Source organism: Bombina bombina, chromosome 3 (genome assembly GCF_027579735.1).
Source record: "Bombina bombina isolate aBomBom1 chromosome 3, aBomBom1.pri, whole genome shotgun sequence".
Classification (NCBI taxonomy): domain Eukaryota; kingdom Metazoa; phylum Chordata; class Amphibia; order Anura; family Bombinatoridae; genus Bombina; species Bombina bombina.
The window spans coordinates 324,875,626-324,899,526 of record NC_069501.1 but is presented as its reverse complement, the minus strand read 5'-3'; the positions used below and the strand labels follow the sequence as shown (position 1 = coordinate 324,899,526).

Genomic DNA, 23,901 nt, shown 5'->3' with positions numbered 1-23,901 from the left:
TAATAAAGGAATGTTAATAAATATCCGGATGAAAAAATAAGCAAAAGAACAAATTTGAAAACCCCCCAAAATATTGTAGACTAACAAAACGAATATTTCGGACAAAACTAATTTTTCAACAGCACCCATCTCTATTGCCCAGTAAGTGTAGAAGCCTGTATATAAGCACATTTCGGCTAGATTACAAATAGAGTGGTATTTTGCGCTTCCACGATCGCATTAACTCCACTAGAGTTAAGATTTTTGCACTAGTCTGGTTGCACTAGTATTACAAGCTGAAAGTAAACTGTTTTTGCTCTAGTAGTAACTTGACAAGCGAAAAAATCCAAACGTAGAATATTGCATGTGCTTTCACATATTCCCATATAGAAGGCAATGGAGAAAACACCCCACTCGCGCAAACACCATAAAATATTCTCATTAGCGCTAACTCGACATGAAAATATGAATATTTCATATTCCACTGTTCTTTATGTAACGGAATATGTTCTATTTGTTCATAAATAAATATTTCTTAATATATATGATGTATTTTTTAACAAATATATATTTATACCTATATATTGATTATATAGAAATATCTATTTAGAAATACATAGAACATATTTTGCTATGTACAAAAACGTTGGAATGTGAAATATTTACAGTAAATACACATTATTACAGTTTGGATATTACAGGAATGAAGGCTTAGGAGCAGACTTTTTCAAATAAAGATACCAAGAAAACGAAGAAAAATTGATAATATGAGAAAATTATAAAGTTGCTTAAAATTGCATGCTCTATATGAATCATGACAGAAACTATTGTGTTTAGTATCCCTTTAACGGCAAAGGGCTCTAAATACACTTATATATAAATATGTCTGTATGTATGTGTGTGTATATATATATATATATATATATATATATACATATACAGGGAGTGCAGAATTATTAGGCAAATGAGTATTTTGACCACATCATCCTCTTTATGCATGTTGTCTTACTCCAAGCTGTATAGGCTCGAAAGCCTACTACCAATTAAGCATATTAGGTGATGTGCATCTCTGTAATGAGAAGGGGTGTGGTCTAATGACATCAACACCCTATATCAGGTGTGCATAATTATTAGGCAACTTCCTTTCCTTTGGCAAAATGGGTCAAAAGAAGGACTTGACAGGTTCAGAAAAGTCAAAAATAGTGAGATATCTTGCAGAGGGATGCAGCACTCTTAAAATTGCAAAGCTTCTGAAGCGTGATCATCGAACAATCAAGCGTTTCATTCAAAATAGTCAACAGGGTCGCAAGAAGCGTGTGGAAAAACCAAGGCGCAAAATAACTGCCCATGAACTGAGAAAAGTCAAGCGTGCAGCTGCCAAGATGCCACTTGCCACCAGTTTGGCCATATTTCAGAGCTGCAACATCACTGGAGTGCCCAAAAGCACAAGGTGTGCAATACTCAGAGACATGGCCAAGGTAAGAAAGGCTGAAAGACGACCACCACTGAACAAGACACACAAGCTGAAACGTCAAGACTGGGCCAAGAAATATCTCAAGACTGATTTTTCTAAGGTTTTATGGACTGATGAAATGAGAGTGAGTCTTGATGGGCCAGATGGATGGGCCCGTGGCTGGATTGGTAAAGGGCAGAGAGCTCCAGTCCGACTCAGACGCCAGCAAGGTGGAGGTGGAGTACTGGTTTGGGCTGGTATCATCAACGATGAGCTTGTGGGGCCTTTTCGGGTTGAGGATGGAGTCAAGCTCAACTCCCAGTCCTACTGCCAGTTTCTGGAAGACACCTTCTTCAAGCAGTGGTACAGGAAGAAGTCTGCATCCTTCAAGAAAAACATGATTTTCATGCAGGACAATGCTCCATCACACGCGTCCAAGTACTCCACAGCGTGGCTGGCAAGAAAGGGTATAAAAGAAGAAAATCTAATGACATGGCCTCCTTGTTCACCTGATCTGAACCCCATTGAGAACCTGTGGTCCATCATCAAATGTGAGATTTACAAGGAGGGAAAACAGTACACCTCTCTGAACAGTGTCTGGGAGGCTGTGGTTGCTGCTGCACGCAATGTTGATGGTGAACAGATCAAAACACTGACAGAATCCATGGATGGCAGGCTTTTGAGTGTCCTTGCAAAGAAAGGTGGCTATATTGGTCACTGATTTGTTTTTGTTTTGTTTTTGAATGTCAGAAATGTATATTTGTGAATGTTGAGATGTTATATTGGTTTCACTGGTAAAAATAAATAATTGAAATGGGTATATATTTGTTTTTTGTTAAGTTGCCTAATAATTATGCACAGTAATAGTCACCTGCACACACAGATATCCCCCTAAAATAGCTATAACTAAAAACAAACTAAAAACTACTTCCAAAACTATTCAGCTTTGATATTAATGAGTTTTTTGGGTTCATTGAGAACATGGTTGTTGTTCAATAATAAAATTAATCCTCAAAAATACAACTTGCCTAATAATTCTGCACTCCCTGTATATATATGTGTGTTAATATGTGTATATATGTCTGTAAATACATATATACACATATAAATATATAAATACATATGTACACATATATAGACATATATATATATATATATAAACATACATATAAATATTTATGTATGTTTCTCATTGTTAAAGCACACCTGAAATCTCATATCTTTGAGCCCTTATAACTTTTTTGTGCAATATTTTTTTTTAAATAAGTTTTTTTAGACATTGTTATTATAAGTGAACCAATTAACCACAGCTCTGAGATTGTGGTAATGATTCTAGCGTAAATCATGATTGTGCTTGACTTGTATTATCAGCAAAGTTTTAATGGAGCGCAAATGATCATGGAAACCCTTGCACAATCGTTTGCGCTTCACTTGTAATCTAGCCCTTCATGTTTTAGCCTTTTTTTGTGGGTTTTAATTTTTTAAGCTTAATTTACCATTATATTGTATAGTGCATACAAAAAATATTATAATAATTCTTACATTTTCTTGTACATTTCCCATTCTTTTTATTAGGCTGCTCTGGGACTATTGCAAAAGTGTGTGCTGCTAAATATCCAGAATCTTCAGTTTTTGTCTATGATCTACCTAAAGTAGTGAATGTTGCTAAGAAGTATAACGCAGCAGAGGAACATCAGATTACATTCCAGGAAGGTATGTTCTAGGTGGTAGATACATTTCATTTTTCAGTTTTAATCAACTTTCTTATTTTTTTTTACCTCCGCAGGAGATGGTTAAAATTTGAAGTGATTCAGATTTACTGTAGACAGGGTTCTCAGACCAATGTGAGACCCTTTATCCCTCTAAGAGCATCGGGAATAGGACTATGGGGTTCCATGAGGATACTTAGGCAATAAAAGTACATTTTCCGCTGGGAGTTTGTTATTTGCCTGCCACAGGTGTCACTGAGACTTGTCATGCATCCTCATCCTGTTGGCCTTGTCGTTATATTTCTCCTTCAGATCCTGTGCTAGTGTTACTTCACAGAATGGGCTCCTCTACTTGAAGCAAGTTCCTGCAGAGGGTAAGCACTGTAGAGTGAGTTCTATTAGGTAAGTTGTTTGGTGCACCAACTTAGGGCTTGCTTAAACTGAGTCCTTAAAAATAGAGCCGTAAGCTACCGAAGTTGCCGACAGCTAAAAGTAGCTCATGGCTCCATTTTGGTACAAGGGGGCCAATTTATCATGGCCCAAATTGGGCCAAATACCCTTGTTTCCGCACGAGCCTTCAGGCTCGCCAGAAACAGGAGTTAAGAAGCATCGGGTACGATTGGGTTAAATAACACCCCCTGTTAGCGGCCGTTTGGCCGGGAATCTGCAGGAGGCGGCATTGCACAAGCAATTCTGGTGAACTGCGTGTGCAATGTTAAATGCCGACAGTGTATACTGTCGGCATTCAGCAATGTCTGGCGGACATGATACGTTACAGCGGATCATGGCCGCCAGACATTGATAAATTGGCCCCCAGGTATCCATTCAAAAAGATTTTGCTGTGCGCGCAGTTGCTCTGTTCAACTGAAAGTAAGTTTGCGCTGCCAATCGATGTCGGATTAGAAGAAAAGCTCACCATAACTAGTGCATTGCAATGGTGACTTGTCCTTACTCTATAAAAATAATGGTTTGCATCTGCGCTCTTTACCTGTGATTGCCTCTAGAGAGAAAGACTTGGAAGCTAGTTCCACTAGTAAGAGTTTGGTGGTTTGGATAGTTATTTGTGAGTTATTGGAGAGTTGGAGATTTTCTTTATTTATATTTTTTTTGTAGGCCTCAGATAATATTAGGAACACACATACACATCCATACATTAGTTCATTAACACATATTTGTTTTCACATACGCTCAAATTCACATATAAACACATTTTTTTTAATATTAAAAAAATATATTTCTTTTTATTTGTCTTTCATTTCATTAACCCCATATCCCCATCTGCCGTTTTTTGCCTTTAATTAACCCCTGTATCCCCCTTCCCATCTTCCCTTTAACTGCCATTTTCTTACCTATTTCATAACTTTTTTTTTTTGCTTGTGTGCTCTTTTGTTTATTTGTACGTTTCGCCCATCCCATTTTTATATATATATATATATATATATATATATATATATATATATATATATTACATATACCAATTTATTAAAACATTCAAACACTTGCATTGATTGCAAGATTTTAAATTTCAATGGTAACCAGGCCTCAAAAAGCTAATTTTTCCTCTTTTATACTTCGCTAAGCCAGGTGTAATTTTTCTCAATCTATCGACAGCCTCCAACAGTGTATTAACGGAAACCTGGTATAGGTTATTGCTTAACAGCTTCTAATACTTTCTATTGGAAGCAAAAATATTTTCGGAAGCAGGACCCCGGCTGCCCATATTGAGGTATTACGTGCCATTGGAAGCAGTCAATAAAATTGCTTAAGACAGCATATTTATTGGTTTGGACCTTTCACAAATCAAATTACGGCTCAATGGAAGCAAGCCCTTAGCCTGCAGACAATTTGCAGGTACTGTACTGTATAGCATATAGCAAAGCCAGGGGACATATGTCACATTCAAGGGACATTTTACAATTATTACGGATATACATATACACAATGGGGACACATTATTTTATAAAAAAAGGTGTTTTGTTAGCATATTTATTTTGGGGACACTGTTTCTTTAAGACTGCGGGAGCATTCAACAGCAATAGTACATCTTGGTGTAAACTTTATTTACATTTTAGTTTTATATGTTTATATATTTCTGGGGTATTTTCCTGCTTACAGCATGTGACGGACCTCTTGATACCCTCTCTGGGTATGTCCACCTGTTCAGCTCCTAACAGCTGGAACCAATGCTTCAGAAAAGACTGATTTTGGAGTAAAAACAGAAATACCCTTTATTGAAAGAGACACCCACATTTTATACACTTCCAGGAACAATCCCCCTTCATGAATAAACATTAGCAAGAGCAGCAGATTAAACAATAGGAAAGTAAACAATAGGAATGTCTCTAAACTGTTAAATAGGACATACAATCCCCCAACCCTGCCCTCACACTTCACAGCTAGACTAGATATGATTAAATAATAGGAATGTAAACAATAGGAATTTCTGTGCTGATTGTAAACTCTTGCAATAAGTCTCTGAGTCTTAAAGGGGGGTTGGAGCAGGAAATGCTGGTTTGGTGCCTGAAAGTCTGGGCAAGTTTTTATGGATAGGGAGAGGTCATCCAGATGTGATCTGGAAGAGACACAGCAAAATCCCTTCCCTCTAACATTCCTAGTAGTCCTATTACCCTCAGTTTATCACAATACACCGCCTCCCAAAATACAGAATCCCTTCAAGTTCCAGGGTCCATAGTCAGTGGGCAGGAGGCTAGCCCACAGCCCCCTCCAGAAGCCCCAGTGACAGAAGGGTTTGTCACATTCCTTCCCCCCCAAAAGGAGACTAACCAGGTCCCAGACCATCCACTTGTTTTGTCCTGTGTTAGTTGGGCAGAAAACCCCCACAATACATTTCCACTGGGGAGTCGGCCCCTGCCACTGGGGAACTGAGCTGACTGCCCAGTCTCCTGGATGCTTGTATCGCCACGGGGGGGCTGAACCGATGACCAAGACTTCTGGAGGCTCATCCAAAAGCTGGGAAGATACATGGTCAATACTGTCTCCAAGGCACCTGGGCTGTTGCTGGGAAGGGAGGATGGCTTCCTTCGCTCATGGGTCCTTGTATTCCTGCTGGGAGGATGAGCCAACCACTGCATCTCTCGGTTCCTCCTCTTCTTGCTGGGGATCATAGGTGACCTCCGTTCCTGTGTACCCACATTGCCCCTGGGGAGAGTGATCGGCAATCTCTTTTCCCTGAAACGGTTTCTGCTGCTGGGAAGAGAGGTTCGCCACCTCCTCTCCCTGGAACTGGCTCTGCTGCTGGGGAGAGAGGTTGGCCACCTCCTCTCCCTGGAAATGGCTCTGTTGCTTTGGAGAGAGGCCGACTACCTCCTCTCCCTGGAACTGACTCTGCTGCTGTGAAGAGAGGTTGACTACCTCCTCTCCCTGGAAACCACTCTGCCACTGGGGAGAGAGCTCAGCTACCTCCTCTCCCTGGAACTGGCTCTGCTGCTGGGGAGAGAGGTCGACTACCTCCTCTCCCTGGAACTTGCTCTGCCACTGTGGAGAGAGGTTGGCTACCTCCTCTCCCTGGAACTGGCTCTGCCGCTGTGGAGAGAGGTTGGCTAACTCTTCTCCCTGGAAACCACTCTGCCACTGGGGAGAGAGCTCAGCTACCTCCTCTCCCTGGAACTGGCTCTGCTGCTGGGGTGAGAGGTTGGCCACCTCCTCTTCCTGGAACTTGCTCTGCCACTGGGTAGAGAGGTTATCTACCTCCTCTCCCTGGATTCCCAGAGCTGGTGCTGGGCAGAGGCCAGCGGCACTCTGCCCTGTTTCCATCTCTTCTTCTGGATTCTCACTGGTCTGTCCTTCCTCAGAAGAAAAGTCTATTAAATTATCAATCTCCGGAGCCTGTGGCTGGATAGAGAAGTCGACTACCTCCTCTCTCTGGGACTCCAGAGATATCACAGGTGCTGGGCAAAGGCCATTGGCACTCTGCCCTGTTGCCAGAGCTTCTTCTGGTGTGGCTCCCTTGTCCAAGACCATAAGCTTGGCCAGGCTGCTGATCGTGGTCTAGCAGCTCTTGGTAGCTCATTCCTGGTTGACACTCCTCTGCAGACTCCAAAGCATGCTGCCGAATGAGATCTAACAGCTTTTTATATGCCTTTTCTAGCTCCCTTTCCTTGACACATAAAATCCAGATTGGCTTGCAGCCATGGTACCCCCAAAAGATTCAGTAGTCTCTCTCAGTACTCTCTAATTTCCTCCAATCTCTACTCTGCCTTGCTCCCAAAGTCTGGGTTCTCTGTAAGCTTCTTAAATAGCAATCCAGGGTCACCAAAGCCAAAGCCCTCTGTGAGGATGCCATCCTCCAGCCATGGCTGCTCGGGTATAGCATACCATCAGAGGGCACTGTAGCCATCATCCAGCATCATCTCAGTCTGGACCAGTCCATCTAATGCAGTTAGCCATTCCTCCCTGAGCTGCTCTCCCAGGAAAGGCACTCATAAGTCCAGCTGGAGCCAGTACCTTTCCTCAGCAGTAAGGAGGACCATTACATGATAGTCCTGCTCCTGTTGAAGATCCTCCCTCCAGAGTTCCTGGTGGATAAAGTCCCTCCATCCCAGCTCATCCTGTGCAGAAACAGGATCACCCAGCTGGGCCAGTGCCTGTTGCATTCTCCAACAGAACTCAACTTCCATGGCTGCAGGCCACTGCAGTGCTTCTCCTCTGTCAACAGGAAACTTGGTCCCCGTGGTGGTTTCAACTGTTCCGTATGGAGGAAGCAGAACCCATCCCTGCCACCAACGTGTCAGATCTCTTGGTAGTCTCTCTGGATATGTCCGGCTGTTCAGCTTCCCTAACAGCTGGAACCTTTGGTGGCAAGCGCTGGGATTGATTTCTTGTCCTGCTGACAGAGGAGGAACAGCACTGTCACCCGCAGCTATGGAAGTGGAGCTACCATGGCAGATGCAGCAAGTACTGACCCACCTTGACGAACCTGTTTCTGCTCATGACAAGCTGGGTTGGAGGGATGTGCTGCCTAGGTATCAGTCCCTAAGCTGCATTACAAAGATGCATCAATGGCAGTGAAGGATCGCAGCCAGATGATTATGGATGATGCAGAGGAAAAATTCCACAGCAGAGTGAGGAGAAGGTTGTCAATCTACGGAGCCAACCCATCTGAAGCAGCAGTTTTTTGGTGAAGCAGATCACCAAGTATCAGAATATTCAGCCAGCTGAGATGCTGGGATCAGATACCTCTAAATGGGAAGTTCCGAAATGGGACTTCGAGCAGCAAGTCAAGATCACCCTTGCTGTGCTAGGAGGGTCAGTTCCAGAGGAGATGTGCCTGGAATGGAGAGCCCTGAATCGCTAGAGATGTGGGAAGATGCACTGGAGAATTGGTATGGCTGCAGAGGCAAAGTCCTGCCCTCCCAAGAACATCGCTTTGGGGACCAGGCAAACTTGCTGCTCTGCTTACTGACCCACAGGTGAGGGGATAGCTGAACTGAAGTGTCTAGTGCAAAGAGAGGTCGAGCTCACGGATCGGTACAGAGCATTATATTGGTTTGCAGACAGGTGGCAGTCGGGGGCAGAAATGCACTATTCCCCGGAAGATGATTACTTTGGCGGCCCCTGCTTATTAAGAAAGTTGACTTTGGCAGTCCCAAGGGATATAGATTCTGGGACATTCAAAGCAAGAGGCAGGAGCTGTTACAGCCATCAGAAGTACTTGTCTTAGAGCCTGACCTGACATGGCTTATCTATCAGAAATGGTACCTTGAGGTGGATTACCTAGATCTGATGGAAAGTGGTCCTTTACTTACTTCAGAGGCAGTGGATCTAATGGACTTAATATCCATGGATGTTGGTCAGGGAGGTGTGGAAGAGACAGTGGTTTCCACACGTGGAGTGCAGGGATACTGGGAAGTTGGCCCAGATACCCAACACCCTGGCATGGGGACCCTAGTCACCCTTTTATCTCCCCAGCAGGACCCAGAGATTCTGGATCTAATTTTCTTTTTCTCTGAGGTATCAGATGCGGATTACCCAGCAGAAGAGCAGGCAACAAGGCAGAGTGTTGTTGCCCACCCCTAACCGGCACCCCAGAAAACAGGAATGACAGCTTCACACTGGCAGAGGGACCAGAGGAGTATGCAGCAATCCCAGTGGAGGATATAGCATTGGGACCCAGAGATGCCGGCCTCTCTCCGCAAGCAATGGGAGATTCCTAACCAGTACAAGTGGATGGGACTACAGTCTCCACCTGTATTCTCCAGTGATGCTGGGCAGTTGGCCCAGATCTGCAACAGCATGCTGGAGTGAGTCCAGCCACTTTGTCTTCTCTCCAGCAACTGAAAGGACTCCAGGGAGAAGGGACAATTAGCACTTCTCCCCAGCAGTGGGTATGTTCCATGAGAGAGGTAGAGGTTGTCCGGGTGAGTGATGCTCTGTTTGGGACTGCCCAAAATCAGATTGTCTGAGTAAACTTTCTTCCCCAGTTAATTAACTTGATATGTTAGTCTGTTTTACTTGTGAATACACAATTTTTAGAGGTTAGATGTATTGTTCATATGTTTTGGGCACAGAAATTGATGCCAACCCTGGCATAGGTGCTGTAATTCTTATTTTTGAATAAGTAACTGATATTTTCAAAGGGTTAATAACCATTGGGCTACTGATTTCACTATGAATATATACAGGGTAAACTCCCCTTCATGACATGCAATTGTTTTTAGCCTGGCCCAATGGTGTTTTGGGCACAGAAATCGATGCCAACCCTGGCATAGGTGCTCTAATTCTCATTTTTGAATAAGTAACTAATATATTTAAACCATTAATGCCCATTGGGCTACTGATTTCACTATGAATATATAAAGGGTAGATCCCCCTCCATGACAGGCAATTGTTTTTAGCCTGGCCCAATGATGTTTTGGGCACAGAAATTGATGCCAACACTGGCATAGGTGCTGTAACTACCATTTTTTAAAAAGTAACTGATATTTTCAAAGGGTTAATGACCATTGGGAAACTAATTTTACTGTTAATATATGTAGGGTAGATCCTCCTCCATGACATGCAATTGTTTTATGCCTGGCCCAATGGTGTTTTGGGCACATAAATTGATGCCAACCCTGGCATAGGTGCTCTAATTCTCATTTTTGAATAAGTAACTGATATTCTGATATTTTCAAAGGGTTAATAACCATTGGGCCAATGATTTCACTATGAATATACACAGGGTAGATAACTATACATGACTTGCAATTGTTTTAAGCCTGGCCCAATTGTGTTTTGGGCACAGAAATTGATGCCAACCCTGGCATAGGTGCTCCAATTCTCATCTTTAAATAAGTAACTGATATTTTCAAAGGGTTAATGACAATTGGGCCACTGATTTCACTATGAATATATACAGGGTAGACCCCCCTCCAAGACATGAAATTGTTTTAGCCTGGCCAAATGAAGTTTTGGGTACCATTTTTGAAAAAGTAACTGATATTTTCAAAGGTTTAATAACCATTGGGCTACTATTTTTACTGTTAATATATTTAGGGTAGATCCCCCTTCCTGACATGCAATTAATTTTAGCCTGGCCCAATGGTGTTTTGGGAACAGAAATTGATGCCAACCCTGGCATAGGTGCTGTAATTCATATTTTTGAATAAGTAACTGATATTTTCAAAGGGTTAATAACCATTAGGCCACTGATTTCACTATGAATATATACAGGGTAGACCCCCTCCATGATATTTAATTGTTTTAAGCCTGGCCCAATGCTGTTTTGGGCACATAAATTGATGCCAATCATGGCATAGGTGCTCCAATTCTCATTTTTGAACAAGTAACTGATTCAAAGGGTTAATAACCATTGGGACACTGATTTCACTATGAATATACACAGGGTACATAACTCTCCATGACTTACAATTGTTTTTAGCCTGACCCAATGGTGTTTTGGGCACAGAAATTAATGCCATTCCTGGCATAGGTGCTGTAATTCTCATTTTTGAATAAGTAACTGATATTTATAAAGGGTTAATAACCATTGGGCTACTGATTTCAATATGAATATATACAGGGTATATCCCCTTCTAGGACATGCAATTGTTTTTAACCTGGCCCAATGGAGTTTTGGGCACAGAAATTGATGCCAACCCTGGCATACGCACTCTAATTCTCATTTTTGAAAAAGTAACTGATATTTTCAAAGGGTTAAAAACCATTGGGAAACTGATATTTATAAATATACACAGGCTAGATAATTCTTCATGACTTGCAATTGTTTTTTGCCTGGCCCAATTGAGTTTTGGGCAAATAAATTGATGCCAACTCTTGCATAGGTGCTGTAATTCTCATTTTTGAATAAGTAAATTAAATTAAGTAAAAAATCGGAAGCAGTCACTGTGGGGAGCCTCGTTCTGACCACAAGCGTCCATTGCCTAAGCGAGTCAGCCAAACGGCTCTGAAGCTTCGGCTTGTCCGTTATTGCACTGCATGTGCAACATCGTTTGTGAGTATAACTCCATTTCTGTCTTATCTTATGATGTCTGTATAGGACATACTACACCAAGAGCGCCTCTCGTTTTTTTCTGTTTTTCAGGAACTGTTTGCATCTATATCACACTGGAGAGAGCTGCCCGTCCTCTGTATTTCCCTGAACACATGTATTTCGATCAGTTTATATCTGGACTTTTGTAATTATTACGTTTATTGTGGATATTATTAATTTCTTTTAGGAACCGTATCATTTACAAATGGATTTTCAGGTATCTTTTGTAGTAAGGGTTATGTGTTATTATAGAGATTAACTTATATTGGCTTATATATATTTAGCCTGATCACTACACCATATACGTTAATAAGGTTTATCATATTATTTATATTTGGCGCACCTCCTTTATAGACACCTTTACCTAGCTAGGTTAGGTGTGAGTTTGTTGTTTATTTTACGGGTATGTATTTAGTTTTAAATAGGAATACTTTAGTTAATAATATTTAATTTATTTAGTTAGATTAAAATTATATTTAATTTAGGGGGGTGTTAGGGTTAGGGTTAGACTTAGCTTTAGGGGTTAATACATTTATTATAGTAGCGGCAAGGTCCGGTCGGCAGATTAGGGGTTAATACTTGAAGTTTATATTTATTATAGTGTTTGCGAGGCGGGAGTGCGGCGGTTTAGGGGTTAATAACTTTATTAGAGTAGCGTTGAGGTCCGGTCGGCAGATTAGATGTTAATAAGTGTAGGTAGGTAGCGCCGACATTTGGGGGGCAGATTAGGGGTTAATAAATATAATATAGGTGTCGGCGATGTTAGGGGCAGCAGATTAGGGATTCATAGGGATAATGTAGGTGGCGGCGGTGTGCGGTCGGCAGACTAGGGGTTAAAACATTTTATTATAGTGGTGGCGATGTGGGGGGACCTCGGTTTAGGGGTACATAGGTAGTTTATGGGTGTTAGTGTACTTTAGAGAACAGTAGTTAAAAACTTTATAAACCGGCGTTAGCCCAGAAAGCTCTTAACTACTGACTTTTTTCTGAGGCTGGAGTCTTGTCGGTAGTGGGTCTACTGCTCACTTCAGCCAAGACTCTAAATACCGGCGTTAGGAAAATCCCATTGAAAAGATAGGATACGCAATTGGGGTAAGGGGATCTGCGGTATGGTAAAGTCGCGGCTTGAAAGTGAGCGTTAGACCTTTACCTACACGACTCTAAATACCAGCGGGCAGCCAAAAGCAGCGTTAGGACCCCTTAACGCTGCTTTTGACGGCTACCGCTGAACCCTAAATCTAGGCGTAAGTTTTCTTAAAAGTGTTAGAAAAGCACAAATCAAAAAAGGCATTAGAATCAAACTGAGACAATTGCCTGAAGAACCTTTCTAACAAAGGCTGCTTCCGAAGAAGCAAACACATCAAAATGGTAACATTTAGTAAAATTACGCAAAGAAGAGCAAGTTTCTGCTTTGCAAATTTGATCAACTGAAGCTTCATTCTTGAAAGCCCAAGAAGTGGCAACTGATCTAATAGAATGAGCTGTAATTCTCTGATGTGGAGACTGACCGTCTCCAAATAAACTTTGTAAATCAAAAGTTTCAACCAAGATGTTAAAGAAATGGCAGAGAGTTTCTAACCTTTCCTAGAGCCAGAAAAAAATAACAAATAGACTAAAAGTCTTTCTGAAAACCTTGGTAGCCTCAACATAATATTTCAAAGCTCTTAACACATCCAAAGAATGTAAAAAACCTTTCAAGAGTATTCTTAGGATTAGGACATAAAGAAGGAACAACAGTTTCCCTATTGTTGTTGTTAGAATTCACAACTTTAGGCAAAAATTTAAATATAGTCCGCAAAACAGTTTTATCTTGATGGGAAATCAGATAAGGAGACTCACAAGAGAGAGCTGACAACTCAGAAACTCTTCTAGCAGAAGAGATAGCCAAAAGAAATAACACTTTCCTAGAAAGTAATTTAATATCCAAAGAATGCATAGGCTCAAAAGGAGGACCCTGCAACATTTTCAAAACCAAATTGAGACTCCAAGGAGCAGAAATAGATTTGATAACAGGTTTAATACGAATCAAAGCCTGAACAAAACAGTAAATATCAGGACGTTTAGCAATCTGTCTATGAAATAAGACAGAAAGAGCAGAAATGTGTTATTTGCAGACAAACCCTTATCCAAACCATCCTGAAGAAACTATAAAATCCTAGGGATTCTGAAAGAATGCCAAGAATATTTATGAGAGGAACACCAAGAAATATAGGTTTTCTAAACCCGATGATAAATTTTCCTAGAAACAGACTTACGAGCATGTATCATAGTGCTAATCACTGAGTCAGAAAAACCTCTAGACTAAGCACTAAGCGTTCAATTTCAATGCCATCAAATTTAGAGATTTGAGTTCCTGATGGAAAAACGGCACTTGAGACAGACGGTCTGGCCTTAAAGGAAGTGGCCCAGGTTGGCAACTAGACATCTTGACAAGGTCCGCATACCAAAACCTGAGAGGCCAAGCTGGAGCTATCAGAAACACATAAGATTGTTCCATTATGATCTTGGAGATCATCTTTGGAAGAAGAACCAGAGGCGGGAAAATGTAAGCAGGTTGGTAAAACCAAGGAACTGCTAGAGCATCTACCATCTTCACCTGAGGATCCTTGGATCTGAAAAGATATCTTGGAAGCTTCTTGTTCAGATGCAAGGCCATCAGATCTATTTCAGGGGGACCCCACATATGTACCAATTGAAAAAACACATTTGGATGGAGAGACCACTCTCCCAGATGTAAAGTCTGACGACTGAGATAATCCGCTTCTCAATTGTCTACTCCTGTGATATGAATCACAGAAATTGACAATAGTTGGATTCCACCTAAGAAAGTATCAGAGATACTTTGTTCATTGCTCAAGGACTGCGAGTACCCCCTTGATGATTGACATATGCCACTGTAGTGATATTGTCTGTCTGGAATTGAGTATAACGTTTTATCTTCAATAGAGCCTGAAGAGCTCTGAAAATAGCACTGAGTTCTAAAATATTGATTGGTAACCTTGCCTCCTGAGGTTCCCAAAACCCTTGTGCTGTCAGAGACCCCCAGACTGCTCCCCAACCTGTAAGACTTGCATCTGTTGTGATCACAGTCCAGGAAGGATGAACAAAGGAGGCCCCTTGACCAATAAGGTGATGGTTTAAGCACCAAGACAGAGATTGTCCAATGTTGGGACTTAAGTATATCAACTGTGATATCTGAGAATAATCCATGCACCATTGGGGCAACATGCAAAGCTGAAGAGGTATCATTTGAAAACGAGCAAAGGAGATTTCATCTGATGCTGCAATCATGAGACCTAGAACTTCCATGCACATAGCTACTGAAGGGAATGATGGAGACTGCAGGTTTAAACAAGCAACACTAACTTAATTAGTTTATTTTCTGTCAAAGAAATAGTCATAGACACTGAATCTATCTGGAAACCTAAAAAAGGTGAACTTTGTCTGAGGAATCAAAAAACTTTTGTAAATTGATCCTCCAACCATGTCTTTGAAGAAGTGACACAAGTTGTTTTGTGTGAGATTCTGCTAAATGAAAAGATGGAGCTAGTACCAAGATATTGTTCAAATAAGGAAACACTGCAATACCCTGCTTTCTGATTACAGATAGAAGGGCACCAAGAACCTTTGAAACGATTATCGGAGCTGTCGTTAGATCAAATAAAAGAGCAACAAATTGGTAATGCTTGTCTAGAAAAAAGAATCTCAGAAACTGATAGTGGTCTGGATGAATCGGAATATAAAGATACGCATCCTATAAGTCTATTGTGGACATGAAATGACCTTGCTGAAAAAAGGCAGAATAGTCCTTATAGTCAAATCTTGAAAGTTGGGACTCTTACAAAACGATTTAAAGTTTTCAGATCTAGAATTTGTCTGAATGAATCCTCCTTCTTTGGGAAAATGAACAGATTTGAATAAAAGCCCAAACCCTGTAACTGTAGGGGAACTGGAACAATCACCCCTGAAAGCTCTAGGTCTGAAACACACTTCCAGAAAAGCCTGAGCCTTCACAGGGTTTGATGGAACATGGGAAAGAAAGAACCTTCCCATGGAAGGTCTTATTCTGAAACCTAATCAATACCCCTGGGAAACAATATCCTGAATCCACTGATTTTGGACAGAATCTGCCCAAATGTCCTGAAATAATTTTAGTCTGCCCCCCAGCAGTTGAACTGGATTGAGGGTCGCACCTTCATGCAGTTTTAGGGGCTGTATTTGGTTTCTTATAAGGCTTGGACTTTATCAGCATGAAACAATTTCTCATAACAAGTGTCACATACTTAAGCTGAAGAAGGAAGATCAGCCAATTTACAACATACACACTTATTTTTGACAGATTTGTTTTCAGGCAACTTGGTTCCTATAGTAACATCAGAGGCCAGATCAGTGTGAGACATCTTGAAAAATGTAACAAAAAAAGAAAAAATAACATTTAATCAAAATATTCAATTTCCTCAAAATAGCAGTTTCAGGAATGGGAAAAATGCTTACTGTATATGAAAAACAAAAGCAAATATCATAGCCCTCTGTAACAAATGAAAGCAAAATTCAAAAGAGGGGGAGACTTAATATAACAAAAAATGTTGGCGCCAAAAATGACGCTAACAAAGATGACTCTAAGAGGCCTAGTTATCAACGTGTCTACTTACCTGCCTTCGCCGGCCCAATACGCCCGCCTAAGCTCGCCTACCATCACCGCCGCGGACCTATCAGCCAATCGGAATTCGAGGGACGCCATCTTGGATGACGTCACTTAAAGGAACCGTCATTCGTCGGGAAGTCGTCGGTGGAAGAAGATGGCTCCGCGTCGGCTCGTATGAAGATGGCTCCACTCCGGATGGATGAAGATTGAAGACGCCGTCTGGATGATGACTTCAATCGGATGGAAGACTTCTTCAGCGCCCCTTGGATGATGACTTCAAATCGGATGGAAGACTTCTTCTGCGCCCCTTGGATGATAACTTCGGCTGCTGTGGATGTCCTCTTCTGTTCCATCGGTGGTCGGCTGGCTGAAGACGGCTAAAGGTAGGATGATCTTCAGGGGGGTAGTGTTAGGTTTATTTAAGGGGGGTTTGGGTTAGAGTAGGGGTGTGTGGGTGGTGGGTTTTAATGTTGGGGGGGTTGTATTTTTTTTTTTACAGGCAAAAGAGCTGAATACTTTGGGGCATGCCCTGCAAAAGGCCCTTTTAAGGGCTGGTAAGGTAATAGAGCTGTTAACTTTCGTAATTTAGAAAAGGGTAGGGCATTTTTTTATTTTGGGGGCTTTGTTATTTTATTAGGGGGCTTAGATTAGGTGTAAGTAGCTTAAAGGGGCAGTAAACCTTAAAAATAATGTTATATAATTCTGCACATTGTGCAGAATTATATAACATTATGTTAAGGAAATATTATTAAAACATAATTCCCCCTCTTAATTTAAAAAAAAAAGCACTGTTTCACAGACCCGCTCTCTGCTCTCTGCTGAGCGGGTCTGTTATATTTACTCAGTGCATCGGGCCAGCTGTATAGTCACAGCTCAGCCCGACCGCGCCATAAGACTAAGTGCAGCTCGCTCCTGTCACAGAAGCGGGCTGTGACTATACAGCTGGCCCGATGCGCTGAGTAAATATAACAGACCTGCTCAGCAGAGAGCAGAGAGCGGGTCTGTGAAACAGCGCTTTTTTTTAAATTAAGAGGGGAAATTATGTTTTAAAAATGTTTGGCTCATATAATGTTATATAATTCTGCACTATGTGCAGAATTATATAACATTATTTTTAAAGTTTACTGACACTTTAAAATTGTTGTAATATTTTTTAAATGTTTGTAACTTTTTATTTTTTATTTTTTGTAACTTTGTAACTTTGTAGCTAATTTATTTAATTAATTTAATGATAGTGTAGTGTTAGGTTTAATTGTAACTTAGGTTAGGATTTATTTTACAGGTAATTTTGTATTTATTTTAGCTAGGTAGTTATTAAATAGTTAATAACTATTTAATAACTATTCTAACTAGCTAAAATAAATACAAAGTTACCTGTAAAATAAAAATAAATCCTAAAATAGCTACAATGTAATTATTAATTACATTGTAGCTATCTTAGGGTTTATTTTACAGGTAAGTATTTAGTTTAAATAGGAATAATTTATTTAATGATAGTGTAGTGTAACTTAGGTTAGGATTTATTTCACAGGTAAATTTGTCTTTATTTTAACTAGGTAGCTATTAAATAGTTAATAACTAGTTAATAGCTATTGTACCTAGTTAAAATAAATTGAAATTTGCCTGTAAAATAAAAATAAATCCTAAACTAGCTACAATATAATTATTAGTTATATTGTAGCTATATTAGGGTTTATTTTATAGGTAAGTATTTAGTTTTAAATAGGATTAATTTAGTTAATAAGAATAATATTTATTTAGATGTATTTAATTAATATTTAAGTTAGAGGGGTGTTAGGGTTAGGGTTAGACTTAGGTTTAGGGGTTAAACAATTTATTTAGGGGGGCGTGTCCATTCAGCGTCCTGGATAGGACGCACATTTTGAGTGCTCCAGCAAAATCTTTGATAATCCGCCGATTATTAACACTCAGCAGCAATATTTAGCATACATTTTACAAGGGAGTCGCAGCTCTGCTAACTGTGACCCCGTTTGTTATTTTTCTAGCTGTTGTAAGATACTGGGGTCCCAGATTGGAACAATAAGGCATAAGGCGGTGGCCTACTAATAGGTATTCACCTCCCCCCCGGGTAGAGCCGGGTTATCATTGCCGTCAGGAAAACTGACTTACTGAATCTCTTCAAAACACATCACTAAGAAGTCCTCGAGCTAACCTGCCGTTCTCCACTACCAAACAGCATTAAGACTCTTGCAGCGAGGAATAGAAAACTTGACAAGCATGGCGGAAGAGAGCTGCCTGCCGCAATTTGAGGATTTTTTTACAAAATTTTATACCCTCATGCACAGGCTAATTGAGTATGATGTAAGTAATTGTTGTATATGATAATCATGCTGTTATAATGACTCCTTATACTGTCCTCAATAAAAAAATTAAATAATAAAAAAATATAAAAATAGAATATAAACAATTTATTTAGTTACAGCGGGGTCCGGGATCGGCAGGATAGGGATTAATAAATTTATTATTGGTGGTGGCGGTGGTATAGGGGGGGCAGGATAGGGGTTACTAGGTATAATGTAGGTGGCGGTGGGCTCCGGGAGCAGCGGTTTAGGGGTTAATACATTTATTATAGTTGCGGCGGGGTCTAGGAGCGGCGGTTTAGAGGTTAATAAGTTTATTAGAGTGGCGGTGGGCTCTGGGAGCAGCGGTTTAGGGGGTAATAACTTTATTTAGTTGCGGCGGTGTAGGGGGGGACAGATTAGGGGTGTTTAGACTCATGGTACATTTTAGGGTGTTAGGTGCAGACATCTCCCATAGGAATCAATGGGATATCGGGCAGCAGCGAACATGAACTTTCGCTATGGTCAGACTCCCATTGATTCCTATAGGATCCGCCGCATCCAGGGCGGCGGATTGAAAACCAGGTACGCTGGGCCGGAAAAGTGCCGAGCATACCTGCTAGTCATTTGATAACTAGCAAAAGTAGTCAGATTGTGCCAAACTTGTGTGCGGAACATCTGGAGTGACATAAGAATCGATCTGTGTCGGACTGAGTCTGGCGGATCTAAGCTTACGTCACAAAATTCTACTTTTGCCGGGCAGCAGGGCTTGATAACTAAGGCGAATCAGCCTCGCCACAAATACGTTGCGGTATTCCAGCGTATTTGAGGTTGACGGCTTGATAACTAGGGGCCAATTGCTGAGAAAAAAACTTTTAGCACCAAGGTTAACAGGAAATGACACAATTTGCGTCATAACAGGCGTGAAAAAAGACGCAATAGAAGTATTTAGCACCATTGCAAGCCTAATTTGCCCGCGAAAATTTTTAAAAACAAGACCAAAGGTACAACTAGCTGAAACCTCAGGTAAATAAAAAATATACAACATTTCTCCCAAACATAATTCTCCATACAGAACTGTTAAGACTGCAAAGGGAAATAAACATAGACCTGACTTATGGCAAATATATGCAATATATATTTAAAACTTAAAAAATATAAAGTGCCAAAAATAGCTGAGAGTGTCTTCAAAAAAGATATATACTTACCTGAAGACACCCATCCACATATAGCAGACAGCCAAACCATTACTGAAACATATCAGCAGAGGTAATGGTAGAGGAGTATAATGTCGATCTGTAAAGGGAGGTGGCAGATGAATCCCCACAACCGAATTTACAGAGAGCCTTAGAATAGATTTCCCATAGGTGAAAACATGGCATCATTAGGCAAATACTCCCTTCACATCCCTCAGACAAACACTGTACTTTGAGAGGAACTGGGCTTCAAAATGCTTAGAAGCGCCTTTCACAGAAGAAATCAAGTACAACTTGCTTCACCATCCTCCAACAAAGTCAAAGTTTGTAAAACTGAAGTATGAGTGAGGTGGGAGCTGTATTTATAGGCATTTTGAGGTTTGGGAAACTTTGCCCCCTCCAGGAAGGAATGTATTTTCCATACGTCACTAGCTCATGGACTCTTGCCACTTACATAAAAGAAAATGCACCACATTTGTACCCTGTGCCTGAAGGTCAGCTTGAATTTGTCTGGAAGTTGATTGAGGTTCTTTATCCACCATTCGAACAATCCTTCATTGTAATCTTTGATCAATTCTTCTCTTTCATCCACGTCCAGGGATATTAGCTACAGTGCCATGGGCTGTAAACTTCTTGACAATGTTGCACACAGTGGACACAGGAACATTAAGATCCTGGAGATGGACTTGTAACCTTGAGATTGTCCATGCTTTTCCACAATTTTTATTCTCAAATCCTTAGACAATAATTTGCTGCTCTTTCTCTTCTCCATGCTTAGTGTGGCACACTGAGGCACACAACAGAAAGGTTGAGTACATTTTTCACCATTTTAACTGGTTGCTGGTGTGATTTCTATATTGTCAACACCTTTTAATTGATACAGGTGAGTTTAATTACATATTAAAGGAGCATCACAAACTTGTAATGCAATTTTTTCTCACAATTTTGAGAAGGTGCCAATAAAATTGTCCAGTTCATTTTTTGAGTTTTGTGTGTAATGTGTCAGATTTGGCTTTTTTTCTCCACTTTTATGTGTTATACCAATGCAAAGAAAAGAAATAAGCATGAGAATGCCTAAACATTTGCAATTGCAACAATTTTCTGGGCAAAGTGGTGCATTATCTGACAGAAATGCAGGGTTGCCAATATTTTTGGCCATGACTGTATATGTCATATACCTTTGACCCCTTATAATAATTTTAAATTCATATTTAAATGACTAATTTGTATCACATAATTTTTATATGATAAAAGATGTTTATTTTAATTGATTTATGATGTGTTTTGCACAACTTTAATTTATCCCTAACCCTTCATGTGAGGTCTTCAGTCATGATAACCCAAAATGAGTTAAATGTGATTGCTCTACAGCGAACACATTTAATTTAAACCTGTAATATATGCTTTGAATAATGCAGCATGATATTTCAATAGGGCGCCACTTGTAATCTAGCCCCGTTTCTGGGCACCTGTCCCTTTGTCAAGCTAGTTACAAAGTAAAAAAACGCACTAATTAAAAAAGGACCAATCAATACATATGTACAAACGGCTTAACTTTGTCATTACAACTTAACCCATACGGATCCATTTGACATAAATTCATTTTACATTAATAAAATAAATAATATCCTCTACAAACATGTTCTATGGTCTTATTAAAAACAAGATACTGAGGAAGATAAAATTATCTATACAATATATATATACACACAATATCTAATCCAGATTCCTCATGATAAAGGTATTGAGTACATTAAAAATACCTGATATCATGTGGTAAATATGAGATAACCAAGACTAAGGGCCTATTGCAGGCTTGAAACATTGTTTTTGTGCTTATGGACCCAAAATAAAGAAATAAAGGTCTTTTTTAATTGTTTGGAGGCTTGAAATTGTATTTTTATAACTATGAGATGCAACAGGTTTAATTTATGATAGATTTGTTTCAATCACTTTTTTTTGTTCAGTGATTTGGGGGATTTTTTTCAGGTGCTTTGTACCTTTTAATTATAATAAAGGGATAGACATGTCAAAAAAAAGTAATGTGTATGGGTGTAATTCAATTTAAAATTTAATAATTCACCCTGGGGAGAAATCATTTTAAAGATTAAACATTACTACAACAAGCAGCTATCCTACAAGATACACAGGAAACCTTTCAAAAGGTATGGTATTATTGGATTATGTATGATGTACCACAGTCTAGAGCCCAGAGACATTGAGTCATCTACATGTCCGATTTAGTCAGGTTATAATCACGGGGTCCCTCCCGTGTCTCATCAAGTCGCAACTGCAGTTAATTCAGCAATATTAGATGGGAGGCCAGAGTCAAAACCAGTCCTTTCCTTATAATCCTTCCCTTCCCCCTTTACCCAACTCTCTTTTCTCTTCTTATTCTTCTTCCTTTATTAACCTCCATTTTCCTTATTTCTTTTCCCTCTTTTTTCTCTTCTTAATGATAGCAAAACTCCGCTATTCAGCTTACATTCATATTGCATGGTTTCAACAGGTGGAGGTATGTGCTCTCTTTATTTCTATGATGCTACCTTATAGATATTTTGGAGGTCTTCAGTAAGTTAAATTTTTATGAGCCCCTTTTTTGTTCCAAGGGCGCTGATTTCAGCTATTTTGATGAAGACCAAATATTTGTTTGTTACGATTGTTTTCCTACATCTTTTGTAAAAATTCTAAAAATGTCAATAAAAATCATTTCAACATAAAATTTAATAATTTTTGCAATATAATTCTATTAGCAAAAATACTTCCAGTAAAAGTTATTAGTGTTTTTTAAGTGCATATGCACATAACCCGTGAAAGCCCGTGCACCAGTATTCAACCACACCTTCTCAGAGAGTCATTAGTTGTTTGTATGACACAAACTATACCTTCAGAAGCAATACACACCACTGCCAGGTCTCCGAATAAGAAAGGTGTTTAAAAACTGGCGCACGGGCTCTCATAGGATATGTGCATATGCAAAAGAAAAGCAGTCATTTTTGCTAGAAGCGTTTTTTTGCTAACAAAAGTCTATTGCAAAAATGCTTCTATTTTAAATTGAAATACACGCATGCACATTCAATTTTTTATCTTTCTCTTCCTTTAATGAATTTCTGTGAAATTTGACAGTTTTGGGGATACCTTCAGGGTCTGTAAGTGTTACAAATTTTTGGAGATGTTGAGATCCTGTTTACATAGCAAAAAATAAATTAGCAGCTTCCATTATGTGTGGACATGAAACCCAAAATCTAAACAACTTTCTAATTTACCTTAAATAAATAGGATCCACTAAACGATTATATGCTTCACATTTACACTGCAAAATTTTGGTTTTACCACAAAAAATTTTTTGCCCAAAATGTACATCTAACAAAAGAAAGACACAAAGGGCCAGATAATAAGTGGAGCGGTATTTACGCTCCCACTTAAATATTAACTCCACTAAAAGTAAGCTATTTTTATGCGTTGGGTAGAGCTAGAATTACAAGTGGAAAGTAAACAGTGTTCACTTGCGCGATAAGCAGAACACACGCACACGATAACAGATTCCCCTATAGCAAAAAAGTGGAAAAAAGCATTAGTCCCTATAGTAGTGTCTATTAGGGCTGCACGATTAATTGCATGATGCGATTAATCGTGATTTTAAATCGCCGCAATTTTAAATCGTGGGAGTATGCAATTTTTTTGATTAAAAAACAATCCTCCAATGTGGCTGACTGTACTGCGTTGAGGATGTTTTTTGTAATAAAAAAAAATTGCATACTGCTGCGATTTAAAATCACGATTAATCGCATCATACGATTAACCGTGCAGCCATAGTACATACCTAAAGTTTCAGACTGCAGACGTCCCTAGAGGGAAGTATAAGTAAGTGACGTTCCCTCCTCTTCACTCTCCTGCATGGGCTCTGCTTTTAGACATAGATTGATCAGCTGCTACTGAGATCACAAACAGAACCCGTTTTTATATTAAAAAATCACATACTCCCGCATCATGCAATTAATCGTGCAGCCCTAGGCCCCTATTTATCAAGGTCTGGCGGACCTGGTCTGCCAGACCTCGCTGAATACGGCGTGCAATACGCTCGCCGTATTCAGCATTGATAGCAACGCCGCCCCCTGCAGACTTGCG

General features: G+C 40.0%; 1 protein-coding gene across 1 annotated transcript in view; it reads left to right on the top strand.

The window, feature by feature from the left end:
* The window catches only part of LOC128653246 (acetylserotonin O-methyltransferase-like), a 176,398-nt gene that overhangs the window by 134,917 nt on the left and 17,580 nt on the right, over window positions 1-23,901 (top strand). The window contains exon 6 of the mRNA XM_053706434.1: window positions 3,008-3,145. Within this exon, the coding sequence (XP_053562409.1) occupies window positions 3,008-3,145 (138 nt within the window). The remainder of the gene's footprint in view (window positions 1-3,007; window positions 3,146-23,901) is intronic.